The following is a 21,183-nucleotide window of genomic DNA, read 5'->3' as shown; positions in this document are numbered from 1 at the left end:
TGAATATACAGCTACTTTATCATTTGTTACACTAAATTCTACAGTAATCTCATCATAAATTATTCTGCATTAGGATTTCTGAACTATGTCTTTTTGTCAGTTGTTCCACTGCCAAATCCTCCTCCTATAGGTTAGCCCAGTTTACAGAACCCCATCTTTGTAATCCTGGAGAAAATGAGAAAATGAATAACAGTTTCTGGTTTTCCTGACACCAGTTCCTTATCCTATGTAACATTCAAATAGTATCTATTCATAGAGATACTGCAGGTAAAAGGACAGAGACATGTAAACTTTCAAAGTAATCATATGCATATTTACATATTTAACCATTGAGACTTAAACCTTTGGAATTGCATTCTTAATCATCTAATTCTTAATAATTCTGCATATTTTGTCTGTTATAATTACAATTTGGGACTTTATAAGCATTAGTTCCATAGCTGCTCATGCTATATTATGTCCATCCTGTGGAAACTACATTCAAGAGAAAAGTCATTGAGAAGTTAATATGTAATATCCTTTAATTGGTCCAATCACCTTTGACTAGTTTGCACAAATATATAAACTTCACATAGTTTTTTAGGCTACAACTTCAAAAGCCTGAATGTTTTTTCCTTTCTGACTCTTATGTTTTAATAACAAAGAATTGAAAAGCATTTTTCTTTTACCTTTTTTTTTTTGCTTTTCCATTTCTTTCTTCCTTTTTGAATAATTGACCTTTCTTATGTCACTGAGCAATGGCAGAAGGAATGTGTCCCAACTGGAAAAGTCTGATGCAAATTATTTCCATGATTCTGGTTTCCCACCAAAGGGGTCCTCCTATGAAGAACAAGTGGAGGATAATTATAGATTAGAGATGAGCCAGATCAGCAGCTGTTGCTTATGTTTGTTCTCAGTTGTAAGTGACAGTTGAAGTAAACTTGGCAAAAACACACCTCCCAAAGTGGAAAGATGCGTTCACCCCTGTGCTTGTCAGTCCAGTCCTGTGAAAGCTCCAGGGACAAATTAGAGCCCCGGTAGACTGCATGTCGAAAGCAAAGAGAGGAACAAAGTAACTTGAATGTTTTTATTTGGGGAACACAACAGCCCCACATCATCACCTCTGTATTTGAGTGCCCTAGCCAGAATAAACGGTGAGTGTTTCCAAAATCTTATTGTGTTTCTTCTTGTTTTGGCATCGCTATAAGTGCTTGAAAACTATATCTGATTTCTTAATACATTTCTAACATGGACAATTAATTTAACATTTAATCAATACCCAGGCAGTTTACCACCTCCAAAAATACATAGCAAAGCTTTGTGGAGGTGCATCACTCATAAGCCTCCCTTTGCTTAAACATAGTTGAGGCCTTTCCACAAACACTTATTTGTTAGATTTACTCTGCATGTTTATAGCACTATGGAATTACTCTAAAATGTTTGTATTTAAAAAATGGAAAAAATATGGTGGAAATATTCCTACAATAGATGACGCTCAAACTTTTCCCAATGTCTGGTTGTTTTTAGTAATTGGGGCCTTAGGGAAGAATAATACCTCTAATTATTACTTTCCATATACTTAAAAATATTTAAATATATTTTAGTAAGCCCATGGAATGATTTGTGTTAGAACTAGAATCAACACATGGCTCAGTCCTAATGTTTTTGTCATTTTTAATTCTTTTTTTAACTTTGATTGAATCCCAACTATCATCAAAGGATCATGCCTTCCAGAAACTACCTGCATAAGTAAAATTGCAACTTACATATTTATTAGAAAGAAACTTGTGTACCAGTGTTTCGCAATCTGTGGTCTGTGATCTCTGGGAGGGGCACAATGTCATCACAGAGAGTCCACAAAGGCTTGAAGAAATTTTATGATTTAAATCTTGAGTTAGGTCTTGGGTGGGGTCCATGGCCACAGAAGGTATTTAAAGGGCGTCTGTGGTGAAGAAAAGTTGAAAACCACTGATGTATACCATCAATAAAGACAAATACATCCTGTAACTTTGGATTTTAGTTAGCTTAATCAATGAAAATATTTCAAATCAGCAACAAGTACTTATGTGACTACCCATATTACATACGACAACACTGGGCAGCTCACAAAACATAAAAATAATTTTAAAGAAAGTTCTAGTTCAACAATTGCACATTGAGACTTGATAATATCTTTTTGCAGTGCCATGATTAGTGGTTGACTAAGGCAATGCATATCCTGTCTTTCAGCAGGATTGCTACACAGTTGCAGGATCTGGTATCAATTATAGAATTCATTACCTACATCAACTTTTCCCAACATAGTGACCTCTACAGGTATCTAACTTCTGCTTCGTTGAAGTTACGTTAATGTATCCAAAGGGTAGCAGGATGGAAAATGAATTACGTTACTGTAATTCTAAAAAAGCAACTTAGAAAACTCTAGTTCGATGAAATTATACCCATATCCAATAAAGGAGAATAGTTTTAGCTCACGGTTGAAATGATGTTCTCTGAGATTGCAGATATTTCATTACCCAAACTAGATAACGTCATCAGTGCTACCGTAGTATATCCAGTTCAGGAACATTCTCATGACACCTTTCACTGTGAAAGCCATGACGGTTTAGGTTTAAATCAATATTCTCCATGAAATCCATTGGTTACACATTGTGCCTTTTGTCTTCCATTTTTTCAAAAGCATTTTGGAGAGATGACCGTCACATACTCCAGTAAAGTTGCAAATGCTACCTTCTTTGGATTCCACAGGCTACTTCTCAAATGGAAAGGAAGCATCTACAAACTGCTTTACCGAGAATTTATTCTCTTTGCCTGTCTTTACACAGCGATAAGTATATTGTATAGGTATAACGTTTTTCACATTCTACAATGCTGTCTGCCCCACCCTTGCAGGAGAATGTGTGATACTACATTAAACAAGTGGGACCTGAAATGTTGTAGTGTGGTTCTCTGGAGGATCCTAGCCAGCCGCACTCCTCATCTACGTCTTTCCCCAAATTTTCTGTATCTCTTTCCCATTCAGCTAAGTCAGGGCTGTGAAACTTGCGGCCTGCAGGCCGGATGTATCACCCACTAGCCACACCCCCACCCAGTTTAGTGAAGTGGAAGAAGTCCCAATACGTCACATGACACTGCCATGACAATGCGAGTTTGACACCCCTGAACTAAGTACTCAGGAATGTATGGTATGCTTAGTCCTAACATAAATATTTTATAGATTCTTCCTTTAGAACATGGATGTCCAAACTTTTGCCTTACCTGGGCTGCGTTAAGTGAAGACGAATTATCTTGGGCCGCGTGTAAACTATATAATATAGTTAATGTATATAAATAAAAAAACTTCCTTTACTTTTTATATTTTTAATCATATTGTGTGGAGTCGTCTTACTAGCTGTCCAGGGCTGCATGAGGCCTGCAGGCCATAGATTGGACATGCCTCCTTTAGAAGCTTTTCTTATTGTTTTAATATTTTTTGGTACTTCTGGAGTTCTTGATGTTTCTCCATATCTGCCAATATTTCTGTCTTATACATCTAAGGTACCATTTTAACTACACAAATACTGGTAATTGGAAAATGAAATTGTTGTTGGTGTATATAATTATATAGATCATAACTATTCAAGAAGGTTTTGTTTTAAAAAGCTGTGTTGAATTTATAGAATCTGTGCAAAAGCACTGCTTTTCAAGCTTGCTTTTTGCCATTCTCAAACATCTTGTTTAATTTGATGGTTTTGCCATTAAACCAAATAATTTAGTCTATTCACTAAAATGATTGTGTGGAATTTTGGGTTATATTTAGAATCAAATATATTGTAAACACATAGTTACATTTATTAAAATAATATGTTTTAGTATTTTATAATGTTTTCATAAAATGCTAAAATAGTCTAATGTTTCATAATTGCATTTTGACAAAAAAGGCAAGTGCCAAGCAATGTCTTTACCAGTCAGGGAAAAGAATTAAGAAATGACAACCTTAAGTTGATTGTCATGGAAGGACGCTATGTGGCAATTATCATTTCATGGAAATATAAATTTACAATGAGCAGCTCCAATGACTGTGATATGAGAAAATTCAGTTCAGCTTCAAATCTTAATTTTATGTCATCTCTCTGTGGAACTGCAGTTTGAAGCAAAACTAAATTTGCAAGTATTTATTTTAGAATTGTTTCAAGATTTCCTTAGTAGTATAATCCATTATAGTCAGATCTAAGTCTGATGTAACTTTGCAATCTGTAGCTATTACAACCTCCAATTGAACTACTGGTAAAATCTCACTGCAGAATCTCTCCAGTGGTGGGTTTCAAATTATTTACTACCAGTTCTGTGGGCGTGGCTTGGGCATGGCAGGGGAAGGAGACTGTAAAATCTCCAGTCAGAGGTGGTACTTGCCGGTTCTCCAAACAACTCAAAATTTCCACTACCGGTTCTCCAGAACTGGTCAGAACCTGCTGAATACCACCTCTGAATCTTTCATTGTTTTCCTTCTGTTATGTCCAATGTACACTCTAATGCTGAGTGCTCTGGGATGCTTATCTTTGTTCTTAATTTGCATTTATTTAGTCTTTATATCAAAAGTCCCTGTCTTTTTTGTCACAGAGTTTTCCTTTCAGGAAGCCAGAAACGGTACTTTGAGAAATTATCCACTTACTGTGACAAATATGCAGAACAAATTCCAGTCACTTTTGTTCTGGGTAAGCTTATATTCCGTTTCATGCAGAGAAGGGGTAGAAACATTTGCAAGGCCACATTACAGAAATGTAAAACCTAAAATAAACTATACAGTTGTTGTAACCTGTCCCGATCCCTAAGAATTTGAAGTGGTATGCAAATATAAAAACACATTGCAAAATTAAGTAAAATTCCAATTGAATGCCACCACACAATAAGTTATTGGCTTAATGTGAGTTTTTTTAAAAAAAAATCTGGATGATCAATAAATTTCCTTCCCCGCTATATGTGACAATTGGGCCAGTCTTATTTGTGACTGATTAATCCATTTGCTGCAGCTTCTCTCAAAACTTAAAAGTGATTCACACCTGATTTAGGAGACCCTACCCTACTGCTCTCCAGATCTCTTGGAGGTACAATTTCCAGGGTAGCCATAATTGGAGAGCATTATATATATAAAGGTTGACTTGGGATTTCATCAATGTATTTGGAGCAGGGAAGGATGAAAAAAAAAGAAGAATCTACTGCCAGATATCAAGAGAATTACTAGAAGAGTATATATAGAGTTTACTTATGCATAATATTAGAAGATCTTCTATATAACAAGAAATGTGAATCAGGATTTTTGAACTCTCCAGGGTTTTACGTTACTTTGGTGGTGAACCGCTGGTGGAACCAATTTGTAAATCTGCCATGGCCAGACAGAATTATGTTCTTGATCTCCAGCACTGTTCAAGGAAGAGATGAGTATGGCCGATTACTCAGGAGAACTCTAATGCGTTATGTGAATTTAACATCTCTCCTCATCTTTCGATCAGTGAGCACAGCTGTCTACAAAAGATTTCCAACTTTAGAACATGTGGTAGAAGGAGGTACTGTTCACTCATTTTCATTCCTATCTTTGACCTTGGTAAGTCAACATTTCCCAGTGTAACAGATATTTGGGGTAGTGCTTAAGTAGAGCTTCTGTAATCACACTGCATCCAAGAAACAAGTAGAGATGAAGCTATTAGTTTTATGTTTTTCTGATTGCTGTAAGCTGCCCATGCTGCTTAAGATAGGTGCCCATATAAATATTTTAAATAAATAAATATTCTTAAAATTTAATATAATCTTATATTTTACTACGGGTTTTCCCAATATGGTATTCACTTTGATTGTAACTTCCATCATCTTTAGCCATTGTACCCAATGGGATGATAGAAGACAAAGATATTGGGGAAACCTGCCTTACTTTGTACAATTTCTCATGTGACCAATCCAGAACAAGACTCAGCCTTTTGTGCAACTCTCACTGTATCACAGTACTGTCTGTCACTGGGAAAGAAGATAGAAATTTCAAGTTGCAATGCATATATGTTTCTGCAAACATGAAACATGCTGGGTCGGTGCTACTAATTTAAACAAAGTAAAACAAAAAATAAAAAATATGTTCCCCAGCTGCTGTGATCAAAAATTCAGACGCTACGAGTACTTCAATTTTATTATTTTATTATTTTGTTCTTATTTGTTTTTTTTAATGGAAAGCTGTTGTATATCTCCTGCGTAATGTCTAACTTATCTATTGATTTTTTACCAACATAGATGTATCTATGAGTTCTGTAGGACTTAGTCCCAGGTTAATATACGTACAGTTGTAGCCTCTGGATGCTGCCAATTTTTTTCCAGCGCTTAGCTTCATTGTTTAGGAATAATTCACTTCAGTATTCTTATGTCACAATATCATTCTGACATCTGAATTATGAAATTATCAAAAGGAAGTATAATCTTTTTCAAGATAAATTGTCAACCATTTTTGATTCAACATATCAAAACTCTGGGGGTAAAATAAATTCCATACTAGGGATCAATATAGCAATAGGCTGAAAATAAAACTACAGGTGTTGTAATACTCCAATACAAATCTTTACAATGTTCCCATCTATAATAGTGTGTATGATTCAGTCACTACATTTTTTAAAAAATAAAACAACTGGAGAAAATGTGGAATAGACAGCAGATAAATTCCAAGTGCAAAAACATTAGATCTTTGGAATTCTTTGGAAAGAAGGTGATTTAAGGAGGACAAGATTGAAATACCTAAAATCCTGCTTGTGGAGGAGAAAGTTGACAGGGAAAAAAATGTCCCCTTCTCTCAAAAGTTGGACCAAGTTCATCAATGAATCTGATTAGAAGAAGCTTCTGAACAGATGAAAGGAAGCTATTGCTTCAAATAATTAACCCGTCAGATTTGGTATCACAAGAGGTGATAAATGTGACTGACTTGGATGACATTCATGGAGAAAAGGTCTATTAAGCACTATTAAAATAGACTACCATATATAGTGTTATATACTGGGCCCAGTATGCTGTAGATAGTTGCAAGGGAATAACCATAGATAATAAGTAGATTTCAGTCTCCTGTGGAACAGCCAGGTGCCTCTTGTCAGTCACTATGAAAAATGAAATGTTGGACTAAGTTAGACCTTGATGTGATCAGCAGACTGTTCTTATATTCTTTAGTAACAGTTTATCATCTAGCAACAATTCACACACCAGAGACTTGTATGGAGGTGAAGAGGGTGGGGTGAGAACTGAATTGATCTACAAGATAGTTGTTTTTGCTAAATTAAGCAAAGGTGATGTTGCTGTAAAATGTTTATGTAATAAGCTATATTGTAGCAGAAAGAATTAAACTGATACATAGTTCAGACAACTAACCTTTTATGAATAAAAACTCTTTCAAACTATATGAGCTATAATGGGCCAAAAAGAGACTAAAACACTGCATGCCATAACATGCATAACAGAAATATAGAGAGTAAGATATTGTTACTTTTTTTGCAAATAAAATAATGGCTGTGTGGATGTGTACATTGTAAAATTAACATTTATTGTGTTCATCACATGACAGATTACTGTAAAATAGCTTCAGAGTCATTTCTATTTGCCACTGGTAGTCATCCTTGATTTTAGCACTGGATTAAAAATTCATTCTTTGAAGAAGTGAGCATACATGTTAATACATGGACATGCATAGAATTACATAAAAGGTTTAGGAACAGTTTTCCTCTTACTAAATGTAATTTTGCCTGGTTTTAAACTTCTCTTTTGAGGAAACAAAAAGAGGTGATTAAAATATAGCTGCATTTCTTTGTACACAGGTTTTATGACAACTGAGGAAAGGATAATATTTGAAGATCTTAAATCACCCCATCTTAAATATTGGATCCCGTTTGTTTGGTTTGGGAATTTGGCAGCCAAAGCAAGACAAGATGGAAGAATCAAAGATAGTGTGGACTTGCAAACGCTGATGAATGTAAGTAAGTAGATGCAGTGAACAATTGTGAAAAATATTGGAAAGCCAAAAACAGAATACCTACATTTTAAAAATTCATCTACTCCATATAAATTGTGTTTCCAATTTCCTTATCTCCATTTTTTTCACAAACAGAAATTTCCTATTCTTGTACTCCTGTGCAAGGCTGTTTTGACACTGGAGGCAAGAAGAATCTCCCAAAATTGCCCACTTCCCAACCTAAATAGTTTCACTATACTGTGTCTGAAGGCTAGCTCCAAGCTTTAGGAAACACTAGGTAAAATGGCTGCTGATGGCGTCCGGATACTTCAGATGTTTGACTTACCATTTGACAGTTTGTTTGTTTGTTCTTATATCAGAAACATTTCCAACACAATGAACAGACTATTACAGCAATGTAAGGTTGAGAACAGAAGCCAACTAAAACCCTCTAACATCTTCAGAAACCAAAAGACGCAGTAGCCCAAGAAGAAGAAAAGGAATTATCTACAACATACAGTGTAAGGACTGTAACAGCACTCTGTAGGACAAATGGGGAGAAGTCTAGCAGAGCACATCCCAGAACCTCAACTAGCAGTCAGAAGACATGATGAAAACTCCTTAATTTCACAACACATGGACAAACTTAACCATTGTTTCTACTGGGAAGCTGTGAGCATCCTAGACCAAGCTAAGTCCAAAAATGCTAGAAAATTCTTGGAAACCTGGCATACAGACAAATTGGTCATCAACAGGAACATAAACAACTTCTACATACCATTCAAAATAGACAATCAAAAAGCCAAAAAGGAAACAAAAAGACCAGAATATATCCTTTTCATCAGCCAACATCCAGATAATTAGGACTTTATACAAGACAAACAATCTAGCAGAAACAATACCCTAAATAAAGAACTGTCAAGGATAAACTTACACTCACACTCACAAATATTGTATGTAAGCAAATATTGTATTCACACTGATTCACACTGATTCACACAGATATTACCTAGTAGGGTAATGAAACACCTATAATCAAACAACCAAACTCAGAGAGCACCAAGGAATCTTCAGTTTAGTGTAGCAGTGAAGCAGCAAGCTAGAAATCAGGAGATTATAAATACTAATCCCAATTTAAGCATAAAGCCAGCTGGGTAAGCTTGGCCCAGTGACTCTCAACTCTAGGAAAGAGGCAATGGCAAATTATTCCCAAAAAGTTGGTAAGTAAATTGCACGGAACTATTCCAGTCAGTCAGCAGAAGCCAACATTGCACCAAACAAATGCATCATAGCTTTTAAACATTGACCATAACCTCAGAATTAATTATATTACTTCCTGGAAAGTACCATCGTATCTATAATAATTAATACATTGTGATAATTCTCAACAATACATCAGTTGCTCTATTGGTTTTTATTTTCCTTTAGGAGATGAATCGGTATCGCTCATGGTGTAGTCTACTATTTGGTTACGACTGGGTTGGAATTCCTCTCGTGTACACACAGGTATAAAGTGAATACTTATATATTATTAAATATATCTGAGATGCATTGGGCTAGGGTGAAATCTTGAGTGCTGAAAACTTTAAATTCAGAAATAAATACTTTTATATTCAAGCATTGAAAATATTTCTGTACCTCTCACTACTCTGATTTAGCTTTCCCTAGTTTGGGGCATTAATGTCTCAATTCCATCGTCTCCAGATACAATCTTAATGACTGTAAATGATACTGGTGGCTGATCCTAATGAGATTCATACTCACAACACATCTAAAGAAGCACAAATTGATACACCTTGTTTATTTAGTGCCAAGTACTATGAAACCAAGGAATAAAAAGCAAAGAAGTTCAGAAATAGAAATATTTGTTATTTAATGGACCACCAAGTTTTGTAATTTGTATCTTTAAAATATCATCTTTTGCATCCCTCCTCAAGTTAGATTTCCCTAGATAGTTCTTGTTGCCCTCGTTAACTAGGAATTCTGGAAATTGTAATACAATACCACAGAGGTACATCAGGTTAGGGAAGGCAGGTCTTTAGAAATACTGTATAGAAAACATCCTTCATTCATTGTTATATTCATAACTTTATATGAATTTTAACTCTTCTAGGTTGTCACCCTGGCTGTTTATACCTTCTTCTTCACATGCCTTATAGGCCGTCAATTTTTGGATCCTGACCAAAGCATCCCAGGTCATGATTTAGATCTTTACATTCCTATCTTCACATTGTTACAGTTTTTCTTCTATGCAGGATGGCTTAAGGTAAAAAAGGTTGGAATTTTCTGATCATTTTCTTCAAAACTAGAGACTCATATGAATGAAAGTTTTCTTATATGAACATGAACAAAATTTTGCTAAAATTTTAATATTTTCTGGGAATCTGAGCTAACAGTGTACTTAGCACCAATTGTCATGAGGCAAGAAATACTTCACAGTTGTACAATAGTGCTATAAAAATATTTGTGCACATTTTTAAGAGCTAGCAAAACTGTCTGGAATGCTTCTCTGCATAAGAGACCTTGATCTGCATTTAACATATCTCTTACACATTAACACTAATGATCACATCAAAGTATTTAGCATTTATAACTACAGTGTTAACTACTTTGAGATCAAACACATGCATATTTATAGCACCTTGGTAAACTATCTGTCCATTATCAGAGGTGTAGATATATTTAACTATTTATTCCTATGCCCACTGTCATCCATACAATTTACCAGGTTTATATATAGCCTACTATCCGAACTGCAGGAACTATTCTGGTATTCAACTGCATACTGTGTGTCTGTACCTGGTCTGAGGAAACCACAAGTTTCAAATTTCATAGATCACTTCATTAGACAAAATGGAAAGATTCACAACATTCCAACAAGGAGATCCTCAAAGCACGGATGATAGTGATCACATGTTCATCACCAGGCTTCAAACGGAAGCTATTTATCAACAAAGCTAATTAAAGGAAACTGTTTCCAATTTTTGCTTAATTTTCTTCAAAGAATTAGCTGCTTTTGACTTGGCTTGGTTATATTGTTAAATACAGCTGGATGTATATTCCGCCAATGCTCTTACAGTAATACAAATTTCAGACCTCTTGTATGCAAGGTCTCAAAATTAAAGATATCACAGAGCATGTAATATTGAGCCTATCTTTTTTTTCTAAGTTTATATCTCTTAAGAAAGGGATTCAAGTGAGGAATTAACTGTCATAATCATTCATTTTGGTTGACTCTCAAAGGCAAAGATTCTGCCTCTTCAATTGACCCCCTATCTAAGAGATACTATACCTAGTAAAAGTAAATCAAAATTTCAAGGGCCGTAAGATACTGAACAGAGTTAATGACAAGTGCTTGTTTGCTATCACATAAACAAGTAACTGCAAGTAACAGATAAAGAATTCCTCATTATCTAATTGATATTATTTCTTGTCAAGCTTGTCAAGCTTAAAATCTGTAAAATTCATAGCTCTTTCTGTATTTTTAAGTAATTTAATTGTATCCACTATAAATGCTATTTTTTATTTTCTATGTGGAGAATACCTCATGGCCATTAAAACATTTCCATTAATCATTCATTACAAGAAATTCTGCAGATTCTAGAGCTAATTATATTTTGTGTGTTTATGTGTTTGCTTGTAATGCAAGCATGATTGTTTTTATTATGTTTTGGTAGCATAAATGGATTAACCATATTAGCGTACTATTAAAATGTACTGTTGCAATGAAATCATATCAGAGATAGTGCCAGAATATGTCCATTAGATGGAAGTGGTTTACCTTGCTTTTTTTATAATTAATATAAACAAGTCATCAATGCTAGTGTAGTGTACCATTTTCCTCCCTTCACTGCCTCTGGTAATACCTGCTTAACCTATAATGGATTTTTGTTACCTAAGAAAATAATCTTATAATCTTTTTTGTAAAGGAACTTTATTTTCTACTTATGCCTATTTGGAAAAGTAATATGAAATGTATTTCAATCTGATTTTGTTATAGAAGTATTATATAGTACATATTTATGGAAAGAATGAAGAAAGAAATATTAAAGTCAGGCAAATAACTTTTATAAGAACATATTTTTGAGACTGGTGTTTGAAACACAATAAAGATATGTCTTACTTAGGAAATAACATGGTGACAAAAAAAAAATCACCTCTGCATTCCTTAAGTCCATTACATGTGGAAGCCTGTAGACTAGGGGTGTCAAAATCTATTTCTTTGAGGCTGCATCAGGGTTGTGTTTGATCTCGGGGGGTGGGCAGAGTGGGTGTGGTCAGGGTGTGTGTGGCCAGCATGACATCACTTGTGTTGGGGGGCAGCCCAAGCATTCTGCCAGCAAAAAAGGGCTCCCAAGCTCCATTTTTGGCTGCAACAGCCTCCTGCAACCCTCTGCCAGTAAAAACAAAGCTCAGGAGGGCCACATGCAGCCCTCCTAAGCTCCTTTTTTGCTGGCAGAGGCACCACAGGTCAGTCCTTCGCTATTTCCAGGGCAGCTCCATGGGCCAGATTTAAGCACCCCATGGGCCGGATCTGCCCCCTGGGCCTTGACACCCCTGCTTGACACTTCCTTCTATTGTGAACTGACAACAAATTAGGTAGGTGCCAAAACCAACTGGTCAGTATCAGAAAATAAAAGACTAACTGAACTGAGAGGAGAAGAAATAAATGCCCTGAAAATATAAGTAGTCTAAAAGATGTAGTATGTCTTTTAGAAAAAGAAAAAAGGTACAGGTAGAGAATCCCACTGCTAACTATCTTACATGTTTTGTACCTAGTAGTTAATAGGTTTGTACAGGCAATAAACCTATGCATGCATAGTTGATTTACAATAATTGATTTGTTTTCACTAAAATTCACGGGCTATATTACAAATTTATTGTGGCAGACTATACAGTTTAAAGAGAATAAAAACTAGTTTCAAGAAAAGTTAGTGTATTAACGGTGTAATAAATAAGGATTACATATTGAAGAAGGTCATTCTGCTACTATATAACATCCACTGATGAAAAATAGATCTTTCTGTTCTTCATCTGCTCCAAATCAGTTTCAAAGGACTTTCCAGAACATATTTAGAGCAAGAACAGCCAAAATGAGAAGAAAAACAAACACTGTGCTTTTACATGAGCTGAAGTTTGCTTGCATAATGTTTTGTGCTATAACTTTTAAAGAATAATACATCCAGAGTGTTATTCTAATTTCTAGTGTTATTGGTATCCTACCTTCCGATTTAGCAATGCTGTGGTTATAGTACATTATTGTTATTTACTGTTATATATTGTAAAATAAGAATAATAAAATCATGTTATCTTTCCAAAACACTGTTAAAATCAAGTACATGAAATAAAATAAAACAAAGCTGATAAACTATTCTGAAACCATAATCAAACAAAAAGGCAGCAAATCTTAATGTCCAATAATACACATCTCAGCAATTCTGATTTAGTCTTACTAAATAAAAAATGCTGCTCCCTTTGATAATTTCCACAAAGTAAGTTTCATCACATCAAAGTCAAGATGTTAAGACATTCTAAATTGAATTTGCCACTTGAAATGGATATGCTGAATTATTTCAATATAATTACTACAAAATTGTTGCCTGCTTCAGTGGAACAAAGAATGCAGAAATGTATTTTTCTCTGGATATGTTTTCATCTATATCTCTGGATCACAAAGGACATTTAATATAAGAGTATGTGTATTCTTTTACAAGGAAAACAGTTTTAAAACCAAATTATTTTAAATTGTTGCTTGCCTGCCAATCATATTATATATAGGACAGTGATTTTCTCACATGAAATCCTTTTAATCCTAGCCCTTGTTGTCTGGGATTAGTCTATAATCCTTTTTGTTGTGGTAGCCAAGTGTCTAAAATAATATGCAATTGTCTTCCGTTGCATTCCTTTCAATCCTGTGAGATTATATGGCACATACCAATGACAGATGATCTGTGCAGTTAGCCAGTACAAAGTTTCTTAGTGTTGTCACACTTCTATATATCTTTCCATCTCATTTAAGAGTGTCCTGTTGTAGGTTTGGCAATACATGAAATAAGTAACTTGTTTGCAGGAAGAGGAAATTCAGTGTTTTCCAGATTACAATTTTGTCATGATATTTTTGAGGGCTGTCTGAAGCAAAAGGAATTGAGGAACAAATCTAGCTGTGTACTAATCTAGCTGCTTGATAAAATTTACTATTTACTTAGTTATTATTAGTTTGTTTAATAGTGAAATTAATTTAAAAAATGCAACTAGTGCAACCTCAGTTTAAGATATAAGGACAGGATGCCCATTTAGAAGAAAAACATATGGAACAGCTAGGAAAATATGAATAAATAAAAATAATAGACAAAGTCCTCTAAGATTCAAGGTAACGTACAAAGAAAATTAATTGTGTGTCATTAAGTCAGTGTTGACTCTTAACAAATTTATAGATTTTCTCCATGACAATCTCTTTCTAATCTAGTCTTTCGGGCAATTCAACGATTCACGCATTATCACTGTAACCAAGTCAATCCTCCTTCCAGATAGTCTTGCTCTTCCTCTCTTTCTTCCATTGTTACCAGCAAAAGATCCTCCTCGAGAGAGCTGGATTTTTTCTTAATGAGCCCAAAGTAGGATAATTTGAGCTTGGTTATTTGTACTTTAAACTCTGGGTTGATTTGTTTTATGATTCATTTGTTTGTTTTTTATCCATGGTATTCTCAGGAGTTTTCTCAAACGATCAAGTTCAAAATCATCAGCTTCTTCAAAGCCATACATTCATTTCTATAAAGTGTTACAGGGAATACCATTGCCTGCATTATTGTTGGGAAACTGCCAGTTAGACTGGAAGGAGGAGTCAAGGAAGGGCCTAGCCTGGGGTTGTTGTGTAGTAGTATAAATTTGAAGATCCATGTTCATTCCCAGAGGAAGACAAGCAACCTGGTGAAATCCTTGTAACATAGGTGATAGACAGTACTGACTTCACATGTGTTTCTGGTTGCTTGCATCTCACAACTATTCTATATTTGTAGACACACATCTGAATAACTTTTCAAAGGTATTCATGGATGTTCTACCAAGCCTATGTCTATTTCTTGACTGATTATTCCCTTACTTTTTTTAAAAAAACAGGTTATTTATATATTTTCCTTAACATACATAAGTGCTTTATGAACAGCGTATTGTCTGGGTTAATTTGCTTACATAATATTATATAATATAATAACATATTAAACATAAAACATACATAATAGTGTTTTTCCAAATTCTGGTTATTCTCTTACTTTTGAAAGCTGATCCTAAAAGGCAGAAGTTATCTACCACTTCAATATCTGCATTATCATTCTAAGGCTGAGTGTTGCCACTATTGCCATTAATTTGGTTTTCTTCCTATGTAATTTCAGTCCATTTTTTTCACTTTGCTGCTTGACTTTTATTACTACTGTACAGTTGGCAGCTCCTTTACATTTTCATCTCTCAATGTTGTGTCATCAGAATAGTGCAGGCTATTGATATTTCTTTCTGCAGTGTTAAAACCACACTCACCTAATTCCAATCCAATTTCCCTTAATATTTATTCAGCATGTAAATTGAATAAATAAGGGGAAAAGATATTGGATGGTCTAGGAAAGTCCATACCAAATAGTATCAATCATAAACAGGAATTCAGCAAAACAATAAACAAGCCTAGCATATTTTATCTAGATGTAGCATATTTTACCACAGAGGAAGAATATTTAGAAAATCCCACCTATCCAATCACCTTTTGCACCTCATGGTTCTACCTCATGCTTCCACTATTTCATTCTAGGCCACCATTTCCCAACTTTCTGAGACTTTTAGGAATTGTAATCACTATGACTGAGTGCCGTTCTGCTCATGAAGAATTGACATCCTACATCCTTGATTGCTTCTAGTTCATTCTATCAACTGTGTTGTGGAAAGGAGAGAGGATGAAAGGCAGTATAAGACGAACTCCACAGCCTGCTCTGATTGCCATCCGTTACCAATAAGTATCTTGTGGGAAGGTTCTTTGAATTTTGTTACTTTGTTTTTAAATAATAAGTATTGTTTGGGTGCAATTGAAAGATAATTTGGGAGGATTATAATCTTGAAAAGCAAAAAATAAATAACTGCAATATAAATATGCACATATTTACAGTTTCAGCTGCCCATTTTTAATGTTTTGTTCTATTTATTTTTGCTAGGCTATTCTGAGTGTTCTATCTGGAGAGGAATGCAACATATCCATCTAATAAATAAATACACAAAGCAATAGTCTCTTGAAAAACCAATGGTTAATGCTACAAATATGGCATCTCCATAAATATCTCACCACACAATGTACTGTATCTATTCTATGTTAATTTATTCTTGATGTTGCCAAAGAACTATTCATATCTGCAATGGTTAGATGTGTTTGTAAATCAGCTTTGGATAAAATGGAACTCTATGCTCAAAATATCCAACTCTAATTACAGGTTGCTGAGCAACTCATCAACCCATTTGGTGAAGATGATGATGATTTTGAAACAAATTGGTGCATAGATAGGAATCTCCAGGTAACACGCTTTTGCTTCAGCTGATTACTATTTTTTGCTGTCTTGCGACATCATAAATTTATGCAATTTCTAGCAAGAAATAGCACAAAGTGTTGTATTCTGTTCCCACCTTTATAAATATTTTCCAGATTAAAGTAAAATTATTTATAGTTCAGTTTTCATATACAGTACTCATTTTGCAAGCTGCTGAAGCTTCCTCGCTGTTGGTTCTGTTTTTCATTTACACTTCAATTCCTGCTTAGACAACTTTCTTGCATTACTATCAAGGGGTCTACAAACACTGTCTTCTCATGTGCAACTGCAACTAATGCTACAATGTGGATCAAGGCATTCAAGATATATTGCTGGGTGTTGTCCAGTAGAGTAAGATGGCAAGGTTGCTGAAGCAATAATGGAGCTGTTCAGCAAGAAGTTTGAGCATATCTCAAACACCTTGTGTGCATAAGTGCACCATCGTGCCTACCGTCCTTGTCCTATTGTCCCCATTTATTCGTACCTATTTCCTGTATTCTCACTCATGCTTATACTTAAACCTATTATCTTGTAAGTGATTGACAAATTAAATAAATAAAATAAAATATCTAGAAACTGAGAAAGAAATATTCTAGCAACATTAAAACATAATGAAAGAGCCATTCCAAATTATACTTAAGGATTTTTCCCCCTCTTTTGAGCATTTCTGTTCCTGGGAGTTTTAAATTATGCTGGTGGGAGTAGTCGGAATGCATTAGATTTGGCGACCTGTAGACTTCTCAGGTAGAATGTCTTATATCAGGAACACATGACATAAGCTGACTCTTTAATAATATGCATTAGGTCTTGCAACAGGATTCTCCCCTTCTGAAATAGTCTAGTTTTTGTTCTAATTTGATTCATTCTGATTGCAGGTAAGGCTACAGCAAGGCCGTCTCACACAGTTACTGGATATCCAAGATCTAAAAGGCATCCTCTAAAATTCATTTCCTCTTAAACGGTTACCACATTTCAAACTCTCCTTTTGGCCCAGAAAAGTGCTGCTGCTTTCAATAAAAATGATACGGTTGTGTTGTGCAGTTCTCTGGATTGTGACGTACATTTGAGGTGTTTAAAACTATGTGACAAGTATTATAATTCTTATAGGTTTCACTATTGGCTGTTGATGAAATGCATATGAATTTACCAAGAATGAAAAAAGATATTTACTGGAATGATTCTTCTGCTCGTCCACCATATACATTAGCAGCTGCAGATTCCTGCATTCCATCTTTTCTTGGATCAACTATTGAAATGGGGTATGCAAATCTTCATTGTCTTATCCTTCTTTTTCATATAAAAATGTATTGTATCGTTAGCAGCCTCTTGTCATTTTTTAAAAAATAAAGTTAGACAGACAGGACCTTTCCTTACTTGTCATGTTCATCTAAAATTATATTCCCCCTAACATGACCATTGAAAGTCTGCTAATAAGGAACAGTTTTTTAGTAATAAAAGATTGTATTTTCTTCCGTCAGTTGAATAAATGTTTTCTTGGACCTAGTTAAGAATTATATTTTGGTTGATCTTAGCTTTTAGTTGAATTTTTATTTAGTTTAATTGTGTGATGTGAACTCTGGTATGAATAAATGACATTGTCAGCCTTCAAGACAGGAGATTTTGGCCATTCTTTCTTTCTCACGCTGGCCTGTTTCAGAGATTTGTTGTGGAGATAAAATGGATGGGCCTACCCTTCATTGAGCTGGCGGAAGAGTAGACAGATTAGACAAATTGAAACATTTTTTTTGACTTTTTTTGGCTCACTGATCGGCTCACGGCTTTTTGACTCACTGATTAAAACCATGAACAGCATTTAAACCACTGGTGGTATTCTACCGGTTTGGCCTGGCTCTGCCAAGTCTGTAGTGCTGATGAGCAGCGGAGACCAAACCGGTTTCCTCCAACACTCTGTTGTTGGACCAACCCATCCGCCCTTGCTCCCATACTAACCTTTATTCCCTGATTTTGAAGCATATAACTCACATTTGTGATAAAGTTCTTCTTTATGTCCAATCCATTGCATATCTGTCTTGTAATGTAAAAAGATAAAAAGATCTCAACCCCATGATGATTGAAGCAGCCGCATGGTATGGTGGTTTCAGGCAAGAGTGAGGGAGCCTCCCCCAACCCAACAAGGGTCAATAAAGTGACCATTCAGGATTACAGATGTGATCACGTGACATGGACTACATTTCTCAGGATACCTTTAACTACATTTACCATGGTGCATTCCCTTAAGGGAACAGCTCACAATTCCTAAGTAACTATCCCAAATCCCATTAACTTTAAACTGTCTGGACAGCACACAAGCAATAATAAATAATTGGTTGATTGCAGATCTAATATGATTATAGTATTTAAACTATTTTTTGTATTTATACTACTACTTAAGGAATTATTTGTAATAATAGATAAAATTCAAATAGGATTTGCAAAAAGTTAGGGCCTGCATTTTGTCTATTAGTCACCCAGCCGTGTCTCTTCAGAGAAAATCCACTGCATTCCCCTTTCTGAAATTGTCTGAGGACTAAAGGTTCCATTTGTCCTTACAGAGTTTTTTCCTTTGTCAATGGTAAAGGTCAAGGTTCTCCCAAGAAGTACATCTGCAAATATACTTTACATTTTATGGATAGTTTTGTGAAGCCTACATAAAATGAATGTTGCATGTTTTTTTTCTTGCAGCCTGGCAGACAGTCAGTTCTTCCCTGCAGAAAACTGGCTCCGGGATGAGGATAGACCTAGAAGGCAGCATTCGGTGCTGCGAAAAGTGAAACGCTTTCTGAGTGTCCGAGAAGTCTCCCCTTCGCCCAGCAGGAGGACCTACCAACGACAATCCAGTGAAAGCTCAATTTTTTCCCCATCACATGATATGCATCATATTGATAATCTTCTGGAAATGCACTCTAGAGGGAGACACTTCCCTTTAAATGGCAGGAGAATGTATAACTGGTCTGATAAGAATGGAAAGATGCATGGAAGTACGGATCTTAGTATTATTCGAGAAAGCAGCAAGAATGATGCTCTAGAGACTTCCAATCAATCCAAAGTGGATGAGAGAATTAGCAAAGTAGACTCACTAACTGCCAAAACTGAGAGCAAAGAAACCAGAATGGATTCAAACAAGGTCTCCCATGCCGTGACAGGAAAAGATTTGGGCAGTCAAAGTGAGTCAGAGACAGATTCTGAAGGAATTGTGATGACCCATTGTGCAACACCCAAAAGTAATGCAGATTTGTTGGTAACACCTTCAGAAACAGAACCTCCTCATATGGAATCCAAACAACAGGATCCATCTTTGGGTATGCCAAAAGGAAATAAATCATCTTCATCTCAAACATCAACTGTCGATACAACAGATAATCAAAGGTGGAGATTTCCAGATGTTCTTGCTCAACATGAAGTGCTCAGTACCAAAGAATTGGCAACGTCCTCTGGAAAAAACAATTTAAGTCCAGACACCATACCTACACCTAGTCCTAATTCTCCAAATACATTTGACATATCTTACTTACTAGCACAACCAGATACTAAAGAAACCGATATTCTTCATATAGCTGAGTTTAACAATGACTCTACTAAAGATCACCTTTGACAAATAGAGTGCTATGGACTATAGTTTTGTTATAAACTTCTGGCACACAGAATGTTAATTTCCCTTGGAGAAACGAAGCTTGGCAGCCTGCATAATGTCTATCCTACTGTGTATTTTCAGTGCTTTTATTTTGATAAAAACAATTTTAAAATGTTTGAACTTACCTTTATTTTTAGACAGATGTAAATGAAAATCAAACAAGGTTAAGATACAGTGGAGTACATATTAAAACGAGTAGGAAAGAGAGGATAATAAACTTCAAGAAACTGGCATTATTTCTCTTTGCAACAACCTAATTCATTTGGCAGTAATTCTGAGTATTTATCAGTGAAAATTATCTCTAAAACTAATCCCTGCTTGATGTTGCTTAAATAAAGGCATGACAACTAGAATTTTGGCATCTATATAAGTAAAGATGCTCAGAATAGAGTGCCTGAAAGCTTTGAATCACAGAAACATATCAGATAGTAAAAAACTATGATGTTCCCTCAGGACAGGTATGAAATAGACAGTCATTTCTACTTAAGTATAAAAATAAGACTAAGAACTAGAGTCTTTGTAATAGAAGCTTTATGACCAGATGACAGGTAGACAAAGAGTACAGATTTCATACCCATTCTTACTTGAAGTTCTTCCCCTACATAAAGATATTTTGGGCTTTCTTGACTTAGAGAAAGGCAATTTGCATGTTTACATTCCTTGCACTGCTGTGCTGAGAAACTCCTGGAGAATATCCTGTTTCTTATAAAACTCTTGTAATTAAAGTTTGGAATTCTACTTTTATGTCCTTAATATTAAAAGACTGAAAAGAGGTAAATGTAGCAATGACTTTTTAAAATATTGGCATATTGCCAAAATATCAATACAATTGTTGCTTATAGGAGAATATTCTGAAGTTGTAATGACATCGCAAAGAAATGCATGTCATAGCTTCATTCATCTTTTATATTGAAGGATGGGGTATAAGATGGGCATTTAAGAAAAGCATAAAGGAAAGTTCACTATTACCTTCAGGGCCTCATCAGCAAAAAGGGACTGGTTTCATTCTACTGCCTGAGAGAATTTTTGGAATTCAGCTGCCTACTTTGGAACAGAATCCACAATTT

The 21,183-nt window shown here is 35.2% G+C and overlaps 1 protein-coding gene across 3 annotated transcripts; it reads left to right on the top strand.

Moving 5' to 3' along the window:
- Window positions 1–950: 950 nt before the first annotated feature.
- BEST3 (bestrophin 3) lies at window positions 951–20,894 on the top strand. 3 transcript variants are annotated; one of them, XM_026699647.2, is made up of 10 exons: window positions 982–1,133; window positions 2,660–2,823; window positions 4,579–4,673; window positions 5,289–5,522; window positions 7,794–7,948; window positions 9,356–9,433; window positions 10,041–10,193; window positions 16,393–16,473; window positions 17,593–17,744; window positions 19,168–20,894. In XM_026699647.2, exons 2-10 carry the CDS (start codon window positions 2,672–2,674, stop codon window positions 20,075–20,077), a joined length of 2,010 nt encoding a protein of 669 aa, XP_026555432.1. In that variant the 5' UTR covers window positions 982–1,133; window positions 2,660–2,671; the 3' UTR covers window positions 20,078–20,894. The 3 variants fall into 3 exon arrangements, with proteins under 3 accessions (XP_087791727.1, XP_026555432.1, XP_087791728.1); XM_087935602.1 differs by lacking the exon at window positions 982–1,133 and having other exon boundaries at window positions 2,686–2,823; window positions 4,593–4,673; window positions 19,168–20,232; XM_087935601.1 differs by lacking the exons at window positions 2,660–2,823; window positions 4,579–4,673 and having other exon boundaries at window positions 951–1,133; window positions 19,168–20,232.
- Window positions 20,895–21,183: the final 289 nt, after the last annotated feature.

Source organism: Pseudonaja textilis, chromosome 5 (assembly GCF_049901715.1).
Source record: "Pseudonaja textilis isolate UNSWEBS1 chromosome 5, rPseTex1.2, whole genome shotgun sequence".
In the NCBI taxonomy this organism is placed as follows: domain Eukaryota; kingdom Metazoa; phylum Chordata; class Lepidosauria; order Squamata; family Elapidae; genus Pseudonaja; species Pseudonaja textilis.
Note: the sequence above shows the minus strand (reverse complement) of the source record. Positions and strands in the feature narration are given on the sequence as shown.